Raw genomic sequence first — 20,088 nt, 5'->3', positions numbered from 1 at the left:
GGGTGACTCGCTGCCACCCTACGGGTTTTAAGCTCAAGACAGGAAGAAGGATGTTGCTTTCCAGAGCTGGTGGATCCATGGAGTAAAAACACAGGATGCCTGGGGATGGAGAGAGCTGGCTCAGCGGTTAGAAACGCTTGAGTCTCCCAACGCCCACAACAACAGGCTCACAAACACCTGTAACTCCAGTTCCAGGGGAGATGACCTCCTGTTCTGGTCCCCAAGGGCACCTGCATGCATGCCGGTAGCCTTAAACTCACGCAAACACAATCACGCTACACAAACACACAATCTTTAAACACGGGAACTGCCCCCACCTAATTTTTGTTTGTTTGTTTGTTTTCAAGCAGGGTTTCAAGCAGAGTTGCATGGGATGTCCTGGAACTCACTTTATAGACCAGGCTAGCCTCAAACTCATAGACCCACTGCTCTCTGCCTCCCAAGTGCTGGGATTAAAGTTGTGTGTCACTACTCCTGGCTTAAAATCTGGGCGACTTTTACCCCAAAGCCTAGTACATAGCACCCACTTTGTTAGTACTGTCATTCCTCAGCAAATGAGATCTGGCTTAACAAGGCATTCAAACGTACTGGCTTCCTATTCCAGACACTAGAAAATGAACCAGCAGGGTTCAAAGGAGAGACTCATTTCTACTGGAACCTCCACCAACCTCTTCTGAGCTCCAAGGCACAGGATGTCCCTCCTCCACTGAAGGAAGGACATCAATGAAACTACAGTGACTATCGGAGTGAGATAGTGCAAGCATGTTCTTAAACTATCTCTCTCCATCAATCAGTCAGTCAGTCAATCAATCAATCACCATGTAGTTGGCAGGCTAAATAGATACTGGCACCAAGTAGTGAATGAAACACAAACGATGCCTGTCTGTGTGGAGTTTCCATCCATCCGGGAACATAGCCGTAAACAGTAACACGATAAGATGGTAATTAATAGAGCCAATGAGAGCATCCCTGCTCCGGGATCAAGTAGAGCAGGATGGATGAAGAGGCCCAGTCAGCTGCCTGTGTGAGGATGGCTGGGCTGGGCGGTTAAGTGATTTTTACCTAAGCTCTCGGTTTTTTCCAGTTTCAACTACTCTCCTAGACCTGCAGGGTTCCACAGGCCACTGGAACTGAGTCTGCTCAGTAACTCTGTGTATCAACAGGGTAGCAAAAGCCATCAGCCAGGGGTGTATGTGTGTGTGTATGTGCGTGTGTGTATGTGTGTGTATGTATGTATGTATATGTATGTACATATATGAGTATGTGTGTTTATGTGTGTGTGTGTGTATGTATATGTGTTACATATATGTATGTGTGTGTTTATGTGTGTGTGTGCGTGTGTGTATGTATATGTGTTACATATATGTATGTGTGTGTTTATGTGTGTGTATGTGTGTATGTTGTATGTGTACATATATGTATGAGTATGTGTGTTTATGTGTGTGTATGATGTGTGTATGAGTGTGTGTATGTGCATATATGTATGCATATGTGTATACATATATGTGTGTGTATGTGTGTATGGATGAGTGTGTGTATGTGCATATATGTATGTATATGTGTGTACATATATGTATGAGTATGTGTGTGTATGTGTGTATGTATGAGTGTATGTATGTGCATATATGTATGTATATGTGTGTACATGTATGTATGAGTATGTTGTGTATATGTGTGTATGAGTGTGTGTATGTGCATATATGTATGCATATGTGTATACATATATGTGTGTGTATGTGTGTATGGATGAGTGTGTGTATGTGCATATATGTATGTATATGTGTGTACATATATGTATGAGTATGTGTGTGTATATGTGTGTTGGGATCGGGGAGCTGGCCACTTTAACAGTCTTACTCCTCACAGAGGGTAATGCCCTTTAGAATGTCCTCCAGGATCCCTGCAAAGGATACAGAAGAGGCAGGAGTCACCCTTTGGTCCTTAAGACCTCAACAAGAGAGAGGATTTAAACCAGGATGTGATGGAAGCAAACGAAGCAGCCACCTGACCAAGCAGGGAGAGGAACAGGCTGTGTGCAGGCCTACTGTGTTTGGGTTCTGTCTCACCAGCTAGGGGCCAGTGTGGAGGCCTACTGTGTGGTTTGGGTGCTGTCTCACCAGGTAGGGGCCAGTGTGCAGGCCTACTGTGTGGTTTGGGTGCTGTCTCACCAGGTAGGGGCCAGTGTGCAGGCCTACTGTGTTTGGGTGCTGTCTCACCAGCAGCTCAGGTTGCTTGGCGGAGAATGCACAGGGCAGAGTTACAGAGTCACACTGGAGGGCGGATGCCCAGGTCCTTCTGGCTTCCATCAGGATCCAGGACCCTGGGCAGAGGGTGTCAAAGGTCACGTCTCTGCTCTCAGAACAGACTGGGAGGGCAGACCCACAAAAGGCCGGTAAGGAGCAGTGCATTCATTCCTCTCGGTACATTCGCCACAGATTTGGTTTTGTCTGGGACAGCGTTTGAGATGTTGTAGTTTAAAAACCTTATTCTACTCTGTTTACTGCAGCTGCCAGATGCCCATTTTTACACAATCTATATTTTGGGTAATACTAGTGTTAACAGAAGAAAAAGAAAGGAAACATTCTCAGATGGGTACCATGTGCTACTGATTCCAAAGGGAAGGCAGGCAGAGACAGACCTGGGAGCCGGCCACGCCCAGTCACTGCTCTGGGGACATTATACAGAGTGATAAACGGCTCTGCCCTGGGACAGCCTACTACAGAGGCTCCCTGAAAGGCAGGCGTGCACACTGCTGAGGGTGTGGCCGTCACAGAAGAGTAAGCAGTACTGGAGGACCCCTCAGGACCCCCTCCCCCAGCTGACCAGCCTACACAAAGGCAGCCCCTGGGATGGCTGGGTGGAAGCTGAGCTCACAGAGCATGCCTGAGTGGGTGCCCTGACATGCTGTCTCTGTTGCCCTGCTCACGGTCCCTGCTGGCGATGATTACTTATTTTTAGGCAATCATGTGATTCTCCAGTGTTTTCCAGACTCTGCTTGAGTCACTTTGGTTTCAGAGAATTTCTCACAGAGGAGGAACATTCAAGGAAGCGCTTAGTGTCTCGAAATGGCTCAGGATTTTGAAATCATAACTTTTAAATAGCCATTTCAATGTGGAATGTATGTTTTGCAATAAACTGTTGACTTTCCATGCTTCTCGCACCTTGGTGGAAGATTAACCCGGCTTTCAAACATATTACATGCCAAAACCAATCACCACCTTGGCTTAAATTTGTATTTTTCAGTTGGCCCTCAGAGAAATAAAAACAATGAGGATTCTTTCACCCCGAGGAATGGTTCCCACATCCTATCCCAGCACTAATTGACAGCAGCAGCCCCTTGCCTGTTTCTGCAGTAGCGGGAAAGGGAGTGGCTGATGGAGCCAGCAGACTGAGCCAGCCCACAGAGAATAAAGACACACGGGTGTTGCCATGACGACACCATCGTGGGCGCCACTGCACTTCTGGCATGCAGCGCTCGTTTAAGAAGGAAGCTTATGAAGTAACATGGCCATTTCTGGGGTACCTCCGTGCTTAATTACTTTAGTTGTGCTGCCTTCAATTCCAGCCTGAGTGCCTGTTGACACTCAATCTCCCTCTTCTGATGGTGCTAAGCCTGTTGTGTTCCCAATAACACAATCTTGTCTGGACTTCCCAGAAAAGTGTCGGAGCTGTTCTGACAGGATGCGAGAGGGTGAACAGAGCACACTTCGGCTACCCAGTCTCCTTTACATACCGAGTCTGGCTTCTGTACCAGGGTTTGTGGCTTCTAACAGCCATCTACCAAGCCGACCACGCATGCGCATTAACAGTTCCCAACACTGCCTTTCCCCTTCACTCCCGGTGCACCGCTAATCCTTGCGCTGTGTTGACTATACTCCCCGAAGCCTTCACAGCACACACTGCAGCCACCATCTCAGGCTGCTGTCTTCTTTTCTCTGCAGTCAGAGCTGGTACTGAGGTTGTAAGCTGATATGTGAGCATGCCCCTTCTGTGTCTGGTCCCGTAAAGCAGAGCAAACACCGCTTTAGCCTTCCGGCAGACCCCATTATAAAAGTGCGAGCTCTGTGATCCTCTGTGACAAACCGTCCTGAACGTGATACCCATCCCAGAGATCTCTGCTGCTGCTTTCGCATTCACAGAACATCAATCCTAGAACACGGTGGTGGGGACCAAGAGACTTTGACAAAGGTGATGGGAAGGCACGCTCGCTGTTCTGTCACTATGTTCTCTCGCTAGCACACACACCGGGCGGGCTGTCCCTCCTGCTCACGAAGTAGCAGTTCCTGAGGAGTAAGCATTTTGTTGGAAAGGCCCACATTGGCGTTGTGCAGGTGACTTCCGGGAACCAAGCGAGAGTGGCCTGCGGAAAGAACCCAGAGAGACTCAGCCCCATGGGTCCACAAACAACAGCACGCGACTCCTTCTCCAGGCGAGCCACCGATGAGATCCTAGCCCTGTGGATGCTGGGTTGCTGCCTGTGGGTTGCAGATCAGAGAACCCAGCTGAGCTGTGCTGCACTGTGAGACACCACCTTTGCTGTTTCAAGGTGCCAAACTTTGACATTTTTGAAAGCGGCAACAAGGGACCTGTTTACCTCTACAGCCTCATGGCTCAAAACATCCAAGCAAAACGACATGTGCTTCACTGAACTGAACACATTCTCTTGTGACCTCAACACTCTGTTCTGTCTGGAATGTTCTTGGCCATGCCTCTCATCTGGCTCACCTCTACTCATCCTTAAGTCTCGGCTGAGGTTTTCTTTTCCTGGAAAACCTTTGTAGAAGCTGCAAGGCCAGTTCAGGTGGGTTTCCTCAAACACTCGTGGAGGGAGCACACTCTCCTCAGTTTCCTCCCATGACAACTCCTCCAAACATATGGGTCTTGTTGGGATCACCATGTACCTCAGAATCCCTTTCAATGTCTCAGCTGTCACAAAAATAGGAACTGTCTGCTGTTCTGGTGTTTTCTGAGCTGCTATGTAGATACTGTTGTTTCCTAAGTTACAGTGAGGTGCAGCACTGCAGACGACAGAAACAGCTGGACAGACTTTGAATGTGCAGATTTTCCCTTGACAGAAATGAATACTGCAGTGACTCAAGTTCAACAGACAGATGGGTTTCCCTGTGTCAGCCTGTGGACAGTGACTAAAAGACAGAAGTTCCTTCAAAGGGACTATGTAAAGTGCTATGCATTCATTGCCTTTTCCGGCTGGGAAGCTGGCTCAGTGGGGAAAGGCGCTTGGCCGCCCAAGCCTGATGACCCTAATCATGACAAGCCATGTATAGAGCCAGGTTCAGCCCGTACACCTGTAATCTCGCATTCATTCCTGCAGTGAGATGGATGCCAAGAGAAGAGTCTGGAAGCTTGCTGACAGTGGCCTGGAGGGCAGTGCAGAAACAGTGAGAGACCCTGCTTCAACGGGGTGGAAAGTGAGAACTCCTAAAGATTATCCACTGGCCTCTTTATAATGCTGTGACACACATGTGTACACACGTACACACACATACACACACATGATATATATATATATATTCACACACACAAATATACACATGCACACATGCATGTGTACAGACACTATATATACATATATACAATACATATTCATATACAATACAAATACACACTTGCAGTCACACACAATATATATATATTCACACACACATACACATTTATATTTTTAATACAAATTTATATTTTTCACTCACATGCATACATGCACATTTGCATACACACAATATATATTCATGCACGCGCACACGCGCACACGCAGACACACACACACACACACACACACACACACACACACACAGCTCTTTACTTTGCCCGACATACTAAATGATTAAGAAAGACGCTTATAGCAAAAGCCGGTTCAGGGGCACGTTGTCACAGCCTGCTTGTGGGATGACGAGAGGGACTCCAAGAGTGACTGCGATGCCATTTCCCTTTGAGAACTGATGAGGTTCGCTGCCAGAAGAGAAGCCAACTCTCACTACTGTATTATTCAGAGACAAGGAGCAGCCTATGAAGAGGAAGACATACTTCAGCACACACAGCGAGTGTCCACGCAGGAACAACCCACGCTGTTTTATAAGAGGACCCAAGGCTGCAGGAGGGGCCACTACCAGTCCTCTTGGGTGGAAATATCTGCCAGTTTTGTTCGTCAGGCTTTTTTTTTTTAATGTCAGTATCTCTCATACCATTTGTTCGGAGATGTATTTGGATGGGGAAAATCTGGAAACCGGAGCTAAACACTCAGGAACAAGTAACTTCACATTTTCTGCATTCATGAACACACTAAGATACAGTACACGTCTTCTCACTTAAAGTGACAACAGACAAAGAATGAGGATGCCGTAGACATCAAAAGCATGTATGCCACTCCCAGAGTCATCTCTCAGTGATACCTGCAGCCTTCATCCTCCTTGTTGAACCTCACAATGTGGTTTTGTATGTTTCACTGATACACAACGTATGTGTATACGTCTGTGAAGTCCGAGAGGAGGTCCAGGAAGGAGCAAGGGTTCTGGAATCAGCGTCACACCCCAGATCCCATGTCTCTCATGTAGACAAGTTACTGAAGTTCTGGTTCCAGATTCCCAGATGCTAAAACGAGGCTGATATTAACGGCCATCTGTCTGAGTGAGGCTAACCTGAAGCTTACAGCAGGTGGTGCTGACTGCCCAATGCACAGATACCCACGGATAGGACATATTCCTTCTCTAATTGAAATAACCCCTAAAGTTCATGAAAAAGTTTGACTGGGGTCGGGGGAGTGAGATTTTATGAGTTACAGGACAGCAACATTACAGCATTTTATAGCTTCTGATCTCCAGAATTTCTAAAAATCTAGTTTTAAAGAAAACTATGCATGTGACGTTGATTCAAGAAAGCAAATAAGGAGAGAGAGAGAGAGAGAGAGAGAGAGAGAGAGAGAGAGAGAGAGAGAGAGAGAAAACAACCAGGAACTGATTTCACATCATCTATCTAAAATGCCATGCCAGCAATCAAACTCAGACAATAAAGACAGACACTGTCAGAGGCTCCGATTTGACATTCCTGACTTCTTCTGGCTTCTTTGCTTGTGTTTTGATATTCTAAACTCAGGTGTCCTGAAAGTGCGATCTGGTAGAGTCCTACTCCTATGCTATGCTATGGTTTTGTGACTAATACTGGTAGGTGGCATGTTGTAAAACCTTGCTCCCCACCCCCACACCAAGATATATTTAAAATCCCCCTTAATAGAATAGTCTTACGAGGTGAAGCCTTCCAGAGGAGAGGAAGTCACGAGGACAAAAGGAACGCAAGCAGTATTCTTAGAAGAAAGGCTCAAGAGAGTTTGTCTTGAGAAGCACTGACTCATCCCCGGACACAGTGGAAGGCATCGTTTATGAACAGTTCTGTGGGAACCAGGTCCTCATCGGACACTGAATCTTCTAGCACCTTACTTTTGAACTTGCTGGCCCTCTTTGCAAGAAACATACTCCTGTTGTTTATAGGATGAATTTATGTAACTATAGCAGCTCAAACATCAGTAGAGAACTACAGGCTTGATTAGTGCTTGATAAGACAGTATCTAATCCCTAGTGGTATCTCTTCTGGGCCATTAGAGAATTTCCTTAAATTTTTCTCCTGGCCTTGACACAGCTAAGGGGTAGCGACCTCATGCAGGTCAGCAACAGAGCCTTGTCTTAATGTGCTGGCCATGGAATATCATGGTGGTGAGGGGCAGGGGCTGCGTGCTCCACTGATACTTGACAGAGATGTGCTTTCCTGACGTACAGAGTCAGGAAAGGTAAAGATCTCCACATTAATCGTGGTCAGGCACCACAGTTAAAACAGAAAACCAAAGTCAAGGAGAAAAGCTTGGGGAAAGGCCAATCATGTCGTGCACACGTTTAAAGGCCACAGGATCTTTTTTTTGGAGCTGGGGATCGAACCCAGGGCCTTGCGCTTCCTAGGTAAGCGCTCTACCACTGAGCTAAATCCCCAGCCCCAGGCCACAGGATCTTTAAAGTACTAGAGGAAATGCTGAAGTGATTCATTTAGTACAAACACTAGGAATGAATACACAATAAAGATCTTTACAGAGAAAGCTGACAATGTTTTACTGCTGAGCCTGTCACTGTAAGAAATGTTAACGGCTCCTCAGTTCAGAGAATATGTATGGAATGTAAATGTTCTGAAATGAGGAAACTGGATATGGTAAAATATAAAACCTAAAATTTTTAGTAACAGAGAAACAAACAGGAAACTAATAATAATTTGGTAGATTTAAATCAAGAAAAACCACTAGTTACACTAAATATAAATGGACTAATCACTCTAAAAGGCAGAGATTACCAAAGTGAATTAAAAGGCAGGGCCCAATTATATGATGGTTAAAGACACATTTTACCTATAAAGACGCAGATAGGTGGGTATTTAATAAATAAGGATATTTACCTCATTAAAAACCATTCAAACCATAAATATAAAAAAAAACAGTAGTAGCTATATTGTCCTTATCGTTCTTAAGACAAAGAGTTGTTTCAAAAACATTAGTGCAATTCAATAGGACAACTTAATCATAAATATATATGCACTAGTAAAAGACTCTTTAAAAACAAAGCCAGAATTAAAGGAAGGCACAGTTTCACAACCAATGTAGAAAGACTAAAAATTATTTCTACAACAGTTATTTGGGATAGACAAGCCCCTCCCAGTAAACTGTGGAGAATCTGAAGTACACCGTCAAACTCCTTGGTTTTACGTAATTTGCCAAGGACTGTTCAAATGGATTGTTATATTCTTTTCAAATACATTTGGTATTTTAAAAGGGACATATTCTGAACTATAAAACCAAGACCAGAATGAGGCAAAACAAACAAACAAACAAATAAACCAAAACAACAACAACAACAAAAGCCCCACTGTGATTACTGAATCTCTTGGGTATCCCCAGTTGTCCTGGAACTCACTCTGTAGACCAGGCTGGCCTCAAATTCACAGAGATCTGCCTGCCTCTGCCTCCCGTGTGCTGGGATTGAAGGCATGTACCACCACACTTGGCACTACGGTTTTTTGAGAAGCACAGCAACTTCCCTTTCCCTAAAGAGGGTGAGAGATGCTGCCCACCTCGATTTCAGACGTTCGAGCACTGCTTGTACACTGCTCAGCAAACAGATGGAGACACGGTCACATTTCAAAACTGAACCAAGGGGGCTGGGGATTTAGCTCAGTGGTAGAGCGCTTACCTGGGAAGCGCATGGCCCTGGGTTCGGTCCCCAGCTCCAAAAAAAAGAACCAAAAAACAAACAAACAAACAAACAAAAAAAACTGAACCAAGAGCTTGGAGCAACTGAGTGGGAATATTCGGTGTTCTATACAGTTTCTAAAAGACACTATTAGGATTTACTACAACCTACATTTAGGGGTTTGATGAGGATTATTTAGACACCCAGTTGACACTGGGTACAATCTGTTTTGGAACTACTAGCATTTCTTCCTAACCTGATTTTAAGGCTGATGCACTGGTTTTGAAGGAAAAAAGTCAATCCCCATAGCAACTCTAAGTCTAACTATATTTATACTTGGGAGTCTGATTTAAATACATTAGTGTATGTGAATCTACGACATGTCTGAGCTGCTGTTGCCATAGGAACCATAATGCTGAATTTCCTTTTAAGTATTGAGTCTTCACACATAAAGGCAATCTCTCTAGAACAGCTATGGAATTGCAGGTCGGATCAGGGCAACTACCCTTGTAAATATCACGACTCACAAGGATGCTGACACCTAACAGACAGCTATCCCCGTAACGTGTGCATTTAAATGCACGGCTGGCTGCAGGTGGCAGGTTAGAAACTGGGACAACACAATTCCTCAGAATTCAGTCAGAATCGATGTTACTCGGCAGCTATTCACGCTGATCTGAAACCTGTTTATATAAAGTTGATTACAGCGGAGGTGTGCCCACCTACACACAGAGACCAACCAACTTTATGCTGCTTTGAGGCCACAGGAGGAAAGCTTTTACCTGACTTGAAATGGCAGAGAAGCCTCGCTCACTCTCATAAAGAATGCACCAAATGTGCAGAGAGCACTGATTTTACACAGGAAGCCTTCTGTGGGCCACATAGCACACCGCAGAAGTCCACACTGCAGACACAGGATTTCCCGTCCTTGTTAGCACAGACAGGATCCCCTCTGCTATTATTAAATGAACATTATACTGCCCATCACTTTCCCACTCTAATCTGGTCCCTTTGTCACACACACAAGACATTTTCATGCTGGCATGCATGTTAAATTAGCTCAAGGCATATCTGTGAGGAGAGATTCATCCAGTGCAAAAAAATCGAGTATTCCAAAATGCTAACCCACCTCCTGTTTTCAGCTAGACAAGTCGTTGCTGTTTCCATGGATGCGGATAATCAAACACCTGGTTCTAGACCAGTAATATCTAGTATCATTCTGTTTTCATATCGAAACCCTGATCTCTTTTTGATTGTCTGTATCCATGGAAATATGTAATGGCTTACATGGTTGAAAACAGGATTGGGGGCGGGTAGCCTTTATAGCCTTGGGTGAAGGACAACTCTGACCGTATACATCAAGACCGCATTAAAGACATTAGGGTCAGTGTTCTGAATAGAGAATTCTAAGAGAACCCTGAGTCCTACTACATCACATTCAAACGCACACATGTGGGACGCGTGCACGGCTGGATCTGAAACACGGAGCCAGGCTAGCAGGCTCTCTGATCGACCTCTGAACTTGAGACTCTTAAATCTTTCACTGCTGTGCTTGGCACCTACAAATCCTGTGATAGGTCGGTCACGTGTCGGGAACTGATGTCCTCGTCTCTGTAAAAGGATGATGCTCTCAGTATCACAGCCTCATTTCCAATAATATGCATGTCTCGATCAAAGGGGAATGATTCTGAGAGAGTCCCTGGAAGCCTTGACTAAAGCACAGGCTTCTATTTATAGGTTTGCAGCACCGCTCCTGACTTTTGGGAAACATTTTGATTTACATTTCCTTGGCCTTGTTCCCAATGTCTGAATGCAGGACTTGGAGAAAAGGCAGGGCCTGTGCACTTCTAAGGGGCCTTTCTCCAACTACGGTCCTTAAAATGGTGTCCTGCATGTGATGTATGTCTTGTGGTAATTTTTCTCCAGTAACGTTTTACTGCCCCACAATGTCTAATATTCAGGACATATTTGAATAAAGGGGAGTGATTAATTTGCGTTCCTGAATTCTGGGACATAAAAAAAAATCCTATTTATTAACTGTCGATTTCAGTATGTTTCCTATGTTTTGTCACCCGAGAAAGTGAATTCTGGAAAACACAGAGTTCTTTCTCAGGTTCGTGGCATTTCATTGAAGAGGACAAGTTCCTCTGTGGCTTTTCTGAGAGGGCTGGCCAGAGTTCTAGATGAAAGATGGAAATGTTAGAAGTTTAAAAAAAAAAAAGAAGAGTTAGGATTGTGGAAGAAAAATATCCTGAGGTTTAGTATTGGAATTAAAGACTGACTAAAGGTTTCAAAGCCAACCTGTCCACTAGTAACAGCCACAGAAGCCGACATTAGGGAAGAGAGAGCAGCCTGCCTTAGGTTCTTGCCCGAGTTCTGCTCACTTCACAGGCCTCCCAATCCTGGCCCTGGGAGGTCAGACCACCAGCACCGGCTCTACTCCAGCTCTGAAGGATGCTGACTGAAGCCCGTGTCCAGCTGGTCCTGCATGACATTTTGTCTCCGACATTTTGCCTCCCAATCTCCCTATGGCTTATTTTCATCCAGCCTCTCCCTTCGCTTCTGCTCCAGAAAAATACATCTTCCCTTTCCCATTAACTCCCCACTTGAGCCCTTGACCTCAGCGTCTCCTGAGCCCTTGTCTTCACGTTCAGGGTCATGGTCCTCTAAGCTTTCCTCTTTCTCTCATCCCTGGCTCACCAGAGATTCTACTCTGATCTTACAAACCTGATAATGCTGTCCTTTAAACAAACACGAAAGAATACCATTGGCCGCCATGTAGACTCTGGGGCACAGTATCTCAGAGCATTCATTCTGTGAAAGATTATTAATTACGCTGTAGGACTCGGCTCTCTACATACTATTTTCAAGTTTCCCTGTATCATATTTCTGCAATTAATATTCATGACCCTCTTTCTAGAAACTTCCTACTGTTTGTTCTGTGAGACACAGATGAAAGAATTCTTGGAGAATGGGGACAAGGCAACAGACTGCAGTTCTGCTTGGAAGGCAAGTGCTGGAGCTGAGGCAAAAAGAATTAAGGTCACAGTATGATTGTGGGAGGAAGAAGAGGATTCTAGGTCTCTCCACTTCACATAGTACTAATGACTTCAATTTTTCTGACTTTGTCTGTGTTCTTCCTTTCAAAAAAGCTTCTTCCCTTCACATATGTCTGACTCCCAGAGATCAGGGCTCAGTGCTTTTCCGTGGTGTGGCTCATTCATTCCAAACCTGGACTTGGACACTGAAGCAGAGCCTTTTGTCCAACTCATTCCCCAACACAGGCCTCTTCTCATCGCTCCACAGATGATTCTCAAGCCGAGCGACTCCTCAGCAGAGTTAGAGACCATGGGTCATTCTGTCTTCTTCTTTCTGCTTCCCTGAAAGCCACTCCTTAGACTCTTCTGATCTTTTTGGCATTTTTTCTGCATTCCACGGACATTTCTTCCCCTTCACTCTGTAATTGTTAGGAATTCCTGAAGGCGCCCTCCCTTTATCTTTCTGTATTCACTTCCAGTTTCAGTGTATGCAACACTCTCAAATGTATATCTCTTGTTTGTGTCCCTGCGCACGCGCGCGCGCGCACACGCACACACACACACACACACACACACACACACACACACACACACACACACACACTGGTCATTTAGATCATCTTTTGGATACTGCAAAGAAACCTGAAACTCAGTATGTTAAAATAAACAGTGTCTTCTCAGCTCTAGCTCTCTTTCAGCACTCACTAAATGATAACCTCATCCTTCCAAGTGTGGGAGACAAGCCAGGAAGTCACACTTGGCAGCTCAACTGCTCAGTCCAGGACCCACCCATTATCAAAGCCCAATACAGTCACTCCCAGATATCTCTCAGAGATATGTATTCTCTTTCTTCTCCTCCCACACTAACAGACTGGGCAAGCATACACACTGATCTTGTCACCTCTAACAATATTTTTTAAAACAATGTCAAAATCTTTTGGAGATGTCAGATTTCCAGGGGACACAGATTACCTGGCATATAGATATTTATTCCAATAGAAAAAAAAAAAGGGAAAAGGTTTCTAAGTAGGAAGCTAAAGTATGATAGATAATAAAGCTACCAATACTTACTATGACCCATAGCTAATCCATATCGACTGTAGTAGAATGGGTAGAAATAAAAAAATCTGTATCGTAATAGGTCTGATGGTGGGCTCTGCATTTGTGGTGGAAAGTTTTGGGTGTTTCACTGTTAATGGTCTAGCACACAATCGGTGTGTATAACAATGACCTCACTTCACAGGAACATATGTCATCTGGTAAAGTTGGTTGTTTACGGCAAGGATATTTCTAAAATATTTTAGAGGTTTTTTTAAATCCATAAAAATTAAAATACTCCTCAAAGTTTTAGGTATGTATCCTCAATAATTTCAAATTTGAGGACAAGGACTCATGATAAATGATATGTCTGCAATAACATACAAACCACTCACTGATTCCCTTCGAACATCTCCATAAAACGACCCACACTTAGCGGTGTGTCAGTTCATATTATGATCTGCCTTACTGGCAATTAAGCACTAAAATATTTTGGTCCGAATCTAAACAAACTACTCAAAAAATTTTCAGGACAATTAAGAGAGAAAACGAAATCTATTCTCAGGGTACTATCTTAGCAGGCAGCTATGAGACACGGCGTGCACGGCTGTGCCTTTTTAATATCCGATATCCAGATCGTGAGACTCAGGACAAGTGGGTCATAGAACAATCAGAATGCTCACACAGACAATACTGAAAACCATCCAAAGGCATGAAAGTACTGCTACCCCCAGCACAGACTGAAGCACGGCACGGTTGGACCTGTTCCCTGTGAGGAGAAGGAAAGCTGTCCTCGCCACATACCTGCTGTGGGGGAGTTTGCATGGTGAGACTTCTTAGGCAGGTTGAAGATCTGCTCCCCAGGGTCAGGGGGAGGAATTGCATCCTGCCCTTGTCGAGCCTCAACAGGATCATACTCCTTCCCGTCATAGTTAGCATCGTAGAATTTCTTAAACCACTGAATAAAATCCAGGTTGTCTTGGAAACGCCCCTTCACCAGCTTCTCCACCGGGATTACCTGCAATGTCAGGTTTACCACATGAGTCACAAACCTCAGGTTAGCTGGGAGTTTTATGGGATTGTATCCTAAGAACCTCTTGCTTGCGATTCTCTTGTGAGCAGAAATTTTAGTGTTTTGTTTACTTTGATTCAGGTGCTTCTGTGGGAAACATGTGTGTCCAGTGCCTGCTGAGGCCAGGAGAGATCACTGACCGGATCCTCTGTAGCCATCAGATACTGGGGCTGGGAACTGAACCGGAGTCGTCTGTGCCAGTAGCAGGTGGTCCTAACCACTGAGCATTCCCCGGGCCCCACTGCCTGCAATTATTGACCACCAATTGTTCCCTGTCTTCTCAGTATTCTATAATTAATATAACTTTTAACTATTTAAAGACTTGGTAAAAACAAAACAACCAACCAACCAACAACAACAACCCAGAAGCCCCAGAGTGGATTATCCTGTAAAACTGAATATTCCCTGAAAAAGGAATAACCCGAGTTGTCAAGACGAGGGGGACCTGCCAGGTCTGCTGTAGCACGTGCCTGTGATCCCAGCACTTGAGAGACTATGGCGAGATTATGAGTTTGAGAGCAAACTGAACTAAATAGTAAGGTTTCGTCTCAAAAAGGCCAACCAACAAAACCAGAAAACAACAAATCCCAAGTCGAGGGACTTACCTCATGTATAGGGTATGTATAGTTATGTCAGGCCTGAGATGCTGTACTGTTTCCAAGTTGAAGTGTATTCCTATGGCCCAGTTGTATTGAGATAAACTCTTATAAGGAATATGGCTACCAGATACAGCACACGAACCAGGGGCAGGCCAGGAAAAACAGACACTGTGCTGATGGGGCATGTGGAACAGAGCTCATTAAAATGTAGACAAGCATCCCAGCTAACACAGCGCAGGACCCAGGAATGAGCCACCCAGGAGCACAGCTAGGGCTCCGTGGGAGCTTAGAGACAGAAAGGAAGATGCTCGTTAAGAGGGTCATGGAAGCACGCATCAGCTCCGGAGAGAGGAAGCCCGGCTTCTCGGAGTGAGCTTTCCACTCCAGCCCAGAGTCAGCCAGGATTCCCTGCTAACTCTTACAGGAATCCCTGGGATTTTGACAAAGGACATAGGAGGGACTTGACTACTGATCTGTAATTCAGTGGGTCACTGTGCGTTTTTATTAAAGGACATGGAATGGTTCCATGTGTCCCACATTGCACAATGGCTGGATTTTACTTCCCCTCTCACTGGGTGACGGGAACCATGAGAGAGCGAGGAACTAAGTTGTGACTCAGGATGCAAATGTGTGTGTGCATGATTCAGACAGAGGCCCGGTGCACGGGAACCAAAGCTTCGTAGGATGATAGCATGAATGGAAACAGAGGAGACGAACTCTGCAACAAGTCCTTGCCACCTGGGAAACGATAAGCCATCGATGGTCATAAATGCCAAGGGGGCCACTTTAAAGACAAAGGAAAACAGTCTGTGCCTCCCTCCATGATCCACAACTTTACCAGCTCTGGGAAGTTTAACTCGGTTTCCTGTCCCAGGCATGGCTTCCTATTTCGGGGAGGGTCTTAACTCCAAGGAGAGAGCTGCTTGGGTACCTTCACGTCTGTGAGTGCCACTGCTGCAGTCTTAGGGTTCTCATGCCATGCTGGTGTCCCTCTCTCCCCTCTTTTAGAAGCTAGCACGATACTTTCTGGCGCCATGAACAACAATTAATGAAAAAAGAGGCCATAAATTTGAAAGAGAGCCAGGAGGGTTAACATACGGGAAGAAAGAGGAAAAAGGGAAGGAGGTAACAATACAATTATGTTATAATCTTAAAGGTAAAAGAAAGAATTGAAAAAAGAGAACAGAATCAATCAATCATAACTTGAACAAAAAAAGGAGGGAAGCAGCACCCAGGGTACACGCTCAGCTAAGTCATCGGTAATAAATTTCCCAAAAATGTTTAAGTGCAGATGTGTTACACACCAACAGAGGTGCAGAACAAAAAAGAAGTTTCTGGAAGGGACATTTTTCCATCAAGCTGCACCTGGTTCTGGTGCTGCCGTGTCCCCTCTTCTCGCTTCCCTTGAACCCTTGATGGAAGGATTCCTGCCCCATTCACACTTCCCTGGCTTCCCTGTGTATTTCATTACAGTTGATGCCTTTGGGATTTTACGGTTTGCTTGTGAAGAGCCTGATTGGGTAAGTGTCCTTCGTGGACAACTGAAGCAACTTGCTGCCTACGTGTGGAACCTTTACGTGATGGAGGCGTGCAGAAGCTCTTGCTTCTCCACTTCACTTTGCATTCCTTGTTTCGGGGACATAAGCTTCAACCAAACCCTGGAGCAGACATGATAGGTACATGATACTGTGTCTCTCTAGGGATTTGACAATCCTGCGCTAGCATCTTGTGGCTAGGGGAGCTGATAGGCTGGGAGGACAGTCTCCTCCCACCGCAAACTTGGTTTTCAACATTCTTAGCTCTTCTGTGTGTCCACTTATAGGAAGATGCACAAAGCTCTCTGACTTGATTTACAGCAAGTTCCAGCCAGAAACCTATGGACTGGTGTTTCTCCTTTCTAATGAACAAGAAAGGATTTAAAAGGGAAAGAAAATAGGTGTTTCCTAAAAGTAAGGAGAGCTCCCATGGCTGGGTGGGCTGGGAAAGGACTACTTGGAAATTAGACAAAGGGGAAAGGAATAAAAGCTAAGACTTTTCAGAGAAACATTTTTTCTTTTTGATTTGAAATAGTGGTCTTGCATGTATTGTCCAGGATGTTCTGAAATTCTTAGGCCTGAGCAATCCTCCAGCCTCAGACTTCAAAGCAGCTGGAACGAACTACCCTGGGTGGCTAAGAGCATACAATATAGAAGATGAATTCTGACAAACGAAGAAGCCAGATTTTCTTGACATCCTGGGAGGAATGCTTCTTACTTAGGAAAGCAGTGAGCTGTATTGAATTATTAAACTTTCCTCCAGCCTTCATGTCTTATAACCTAGTATCTGTTTCTTACCCTGTGGCCTATTTATTCCTTTTATTAATATGTTTTTCAAAGAGTTTCGTTTCTTCTCTGCTGGCTTATCTCTTTCCCCTTATTCACAATTCATGGCTTGTTATGCTAGTTCATTCTAAGAGGTACTCTTCATGAGCGAGAAACCCTAAATAACGGACACATATTAGTAAGTGAACATCTGGATAGCAGCCAGCACTCCTGGAGAGACCAGTGGGTCTTAGCGCTGTAGGAAGCGGACACAAAAGATTTCCATCTGTGTCACTCTAAGGCAAAATTATAATCTGAAGGAGAAAAGCAACATTCATAAAGGCTGGAGTCTAAGGAATGCGCTATGCTGGCCGCTGTTGCCTGCATCCCCCAGGTACCTGAACCACAAGGAAGGAGGGTCCGAGTCCTCTACTACAGAGGAGTCCCGTTAGACAGTTAGAAAATGTAAATTACTTGCTTCAGTCTTGAAATGGAGATTCATATCCAGGATGGGTCCCCCAGTTAACAAGTTGTTTTTCCAAAGGAACAAAATGCTCAAAGAACTCCAGCGACATCTGGTAAACATAAAAGCTCCTCATTTGCAACACTGAGAAGCTAACAGCGGGCTATAACATTTAGGATTCCTGCTAAGAGGTTTGTCTAATGGCTGCAGGATTAAGGACTTCTTAAAACTAAAACCTCACATGCATAGGGAACTCAGAGCTGTTGTTTATGTATGTACAGACATCCTCCCGCCCCTCCCCGAGGGGGAGTTATCTAAGTATATCTCACATGGATGTGTTCTTAGACTTCTTCATTTTTTATTACAAAGTATTTAAGGGTGCTGGATAGATGACGAAGGTATCTGTGGTGTTCTTTCAGAGGACTGGAGTTCAATTCCCAGCACCACGTTGGATGGCTCCCAGTCTCCTGTAACTGTGACTCCTGGGGAATCCCACAGCCTCTTACGGGCTTTGCAGGAACTGCACTTACACTACAGACCCACATATGAATGCACACACACACAATCCAAAACGAATGAAATATTAAAGGCAATTTTAAAGGGTACATGCCAGGGACATTAGCAAACCTCTTACCTTATCAACATTCATCCGTTTAAAGGACGCTTGCAGAAGTTTAAAGTTGTGGATATACTCGTGCTCCAACTTTGCTTGGAATTTTACTTTCTTCAAACTAATACAGCCCGGGAAGAGCATGTCCATGAACTGGCAGTAGGCCGCTCCTAGAAAGAGGCAATGAGAGGGACTGATAAGCCTGGCTTGTACCCAAGATGAGACGGCAGCCATGAGTACAGGCGATGTGTTACAGAGCACAGCCTCCTGCACACATTTTGCCACTACACCCTGTGGACAGCAGGGGTTGGGTAGCGGAGGGAAGAACCCGTCACTTCTTTGTCAGGGCCACCATGTCTTCGGTTCTCATGACGAGCATGTGGAGTCCTCCACAGATGCCAAAGCAGCTGTGTTAAGAACAATTCCTGCTGCGTCTATCAGGGGAAAGGGACACACCCTTGTCCTTTTATCTTGTTGCTGTCCTGCTCCCTGTCATCAAAGTGGACTTAAGAAGAAAAAGCACAGGACATGTAACCATGAGGGGGGTACACAGGGTCTTACAGGATGTGTGGCCCAAATACATATGCTCGTGCTGCTTCATGGCCATCCTGCAAAGTAACTCGGCTGGAAACTGTATCACCGAGCCTTCTAATAGCAGAAGCAGCTGCATGCCAACCTCGCTCTAGCCCAAGAGCAACAGGCTTCCCTCAGGAGCGTAGAGGAGGAAGCCAGCGATCTCCCGAAAAGCGCAGATGTTCAGAGTCCTGCTGTTTACAACCAAGAGGGACGTGCACGGAAACGGTCAATGGGACCCTCAGGGAGAGTCTGTTTACCAAGGTTTTTACTCTTAAACATGAAGGAAGAACTATTGAAACGTGCCAATCTCAGCTAGGAAAAAAAAAAAAACCCCAGAAAGATGGCATTCACTTGGCTCTTATCTGAATGGCGAAGGCTAAGGACATTTAACGCCAGAAACTGTCACGACACCCGCCCCCCATCTCATAGAAAGAACAACTGTGTGCCAAGAGCGGGATCAAGTGGGACGTTTTCCTTTCTTTGCCGTCTGCAGATAGCTTGCTCTATTTCTATGATGTGCTATTGATTAGTCTTTCTGGACCCTGAAGGGCCTCCCTCGTATTCGCCATCAAGCCTTCTGGAGGCCTTGTCTTCCTCAAGGGAGACTCCCCTTTGGCTAGGGCACCACAGCGTCTTCCACCAATCCTCAGCTGAGATGGAGTTCCAGGGAAGAGAAACCTAAAGGCTGTGGAACCAGAGACGCTGGGCTGGAGCAGTTTGTTCTTTGTAGGTAAGGCAATGAAGAATTGAAAGAGGCATCTGGCTTTCCCTTAGATGCCAACGCCATGAATTAAGCATTTCTTCTCAAGCAGATGGCTTCTCTTAAAAACAAGACAAGGCATAGCAAATCCAAACCCAAAACACCATGCTGGGGAGGTAAGAGGAAACATGAGGCTTGCAGAGAGGGGTTCGATTAGCTAATCCTCCCTTTAAAGGCGCCACCAGATGGAGCGCAGTTCACTTCCTCTCCCCCCTTGGTCTAATCCCGCAGGTGGTCGTGGGACACACCGGTCTCTGATGCACTCTGCAAAGTTATCCTCATTTTGCTGGAGGTTAGCATTAAAACTGCCTCTGGAGACCCTGCTTCAGACGACCGTCTGAATCCTTCACTTTCCAAATTGAAAATGAGCAGTAATTTTAGAGGGTGGTGGTGGGG

At 45.3% G+C, this 20,088-nt stretch overlaps 1 protein-coding gene and 2 long non-coding RNA genes across 5 annotated transcripts in view; 2 read left to right on the top strand and 1 right to left on the bottom strand.

The window, feature by feature from the left end:
* Positions 1 to 20,088, bottom strand: part of Mapre2 (microtubule-associated protein, RP/EB family, member 2) — a 140,805-nt gene that overhangs the window by 24,097 nt on the left and 96,620 nt on the right. For all 3 annotated transcript variants that reach the window (XM_039097097.2, XM_039097095.2, NM_001101000.1), the window contains 2 exons: positions 18,381 to 18,526; positions 14,117 to 14,330 (listed from right to left, as the gene is read on the bottom strand). In XM_039097097.2, coding sequence (XP_038953025.1) covers positions 14,117 to 14,330; positions 18,381 to 18,526 — 360 coding nt within the window. The remainder of the gene's footprint in view (positions 1 to 14,116; positions 14,331 to 18,380; positions 18,527 to 20,088) is intronic.
* On the top strand, positions 3,009 to 7,066 carry LOC134482917 (uncharacterized). Its single transcript, XR_010059649.1, has 2 exons — positions 3,009 to 4,801; positions 5,333 to 7,066. It is a non-coding gene; the product is annotated as an uncharacterized LOC134482917 (long non-coding RNA).
* LOC134482918 (uncharacterized) lies at positions 14,330 to 17,291 on the top strand. Its single transcript, XR_010059650.1, has 2 exons — positions 14,330 to 16,932; positions 17,054 to 17,291. It is a non-coding gene; the product is annotated as an uncharacterized LOC134482918 (long non-coding RNA).

The sequence above is a fragment of the Rattus norvegicus genome, chromosome 18 (genome assembly GCF_036323735.1).
Source record: "Rattus norvegicus strain BN/NHsdMcwi chromosome 18, GRCr8, whole genome shotgun sequence".
In the NCBI taxonomy this organism is placed as follows: Eukaryota; Metazoa; Chordata; class Mammalia; order Rodentia; family Muridae; genus Rattus; species Rattus norvegicus.
This window is presented reverse-complemented; position numbering and strand designations above follow the sequence as displayed.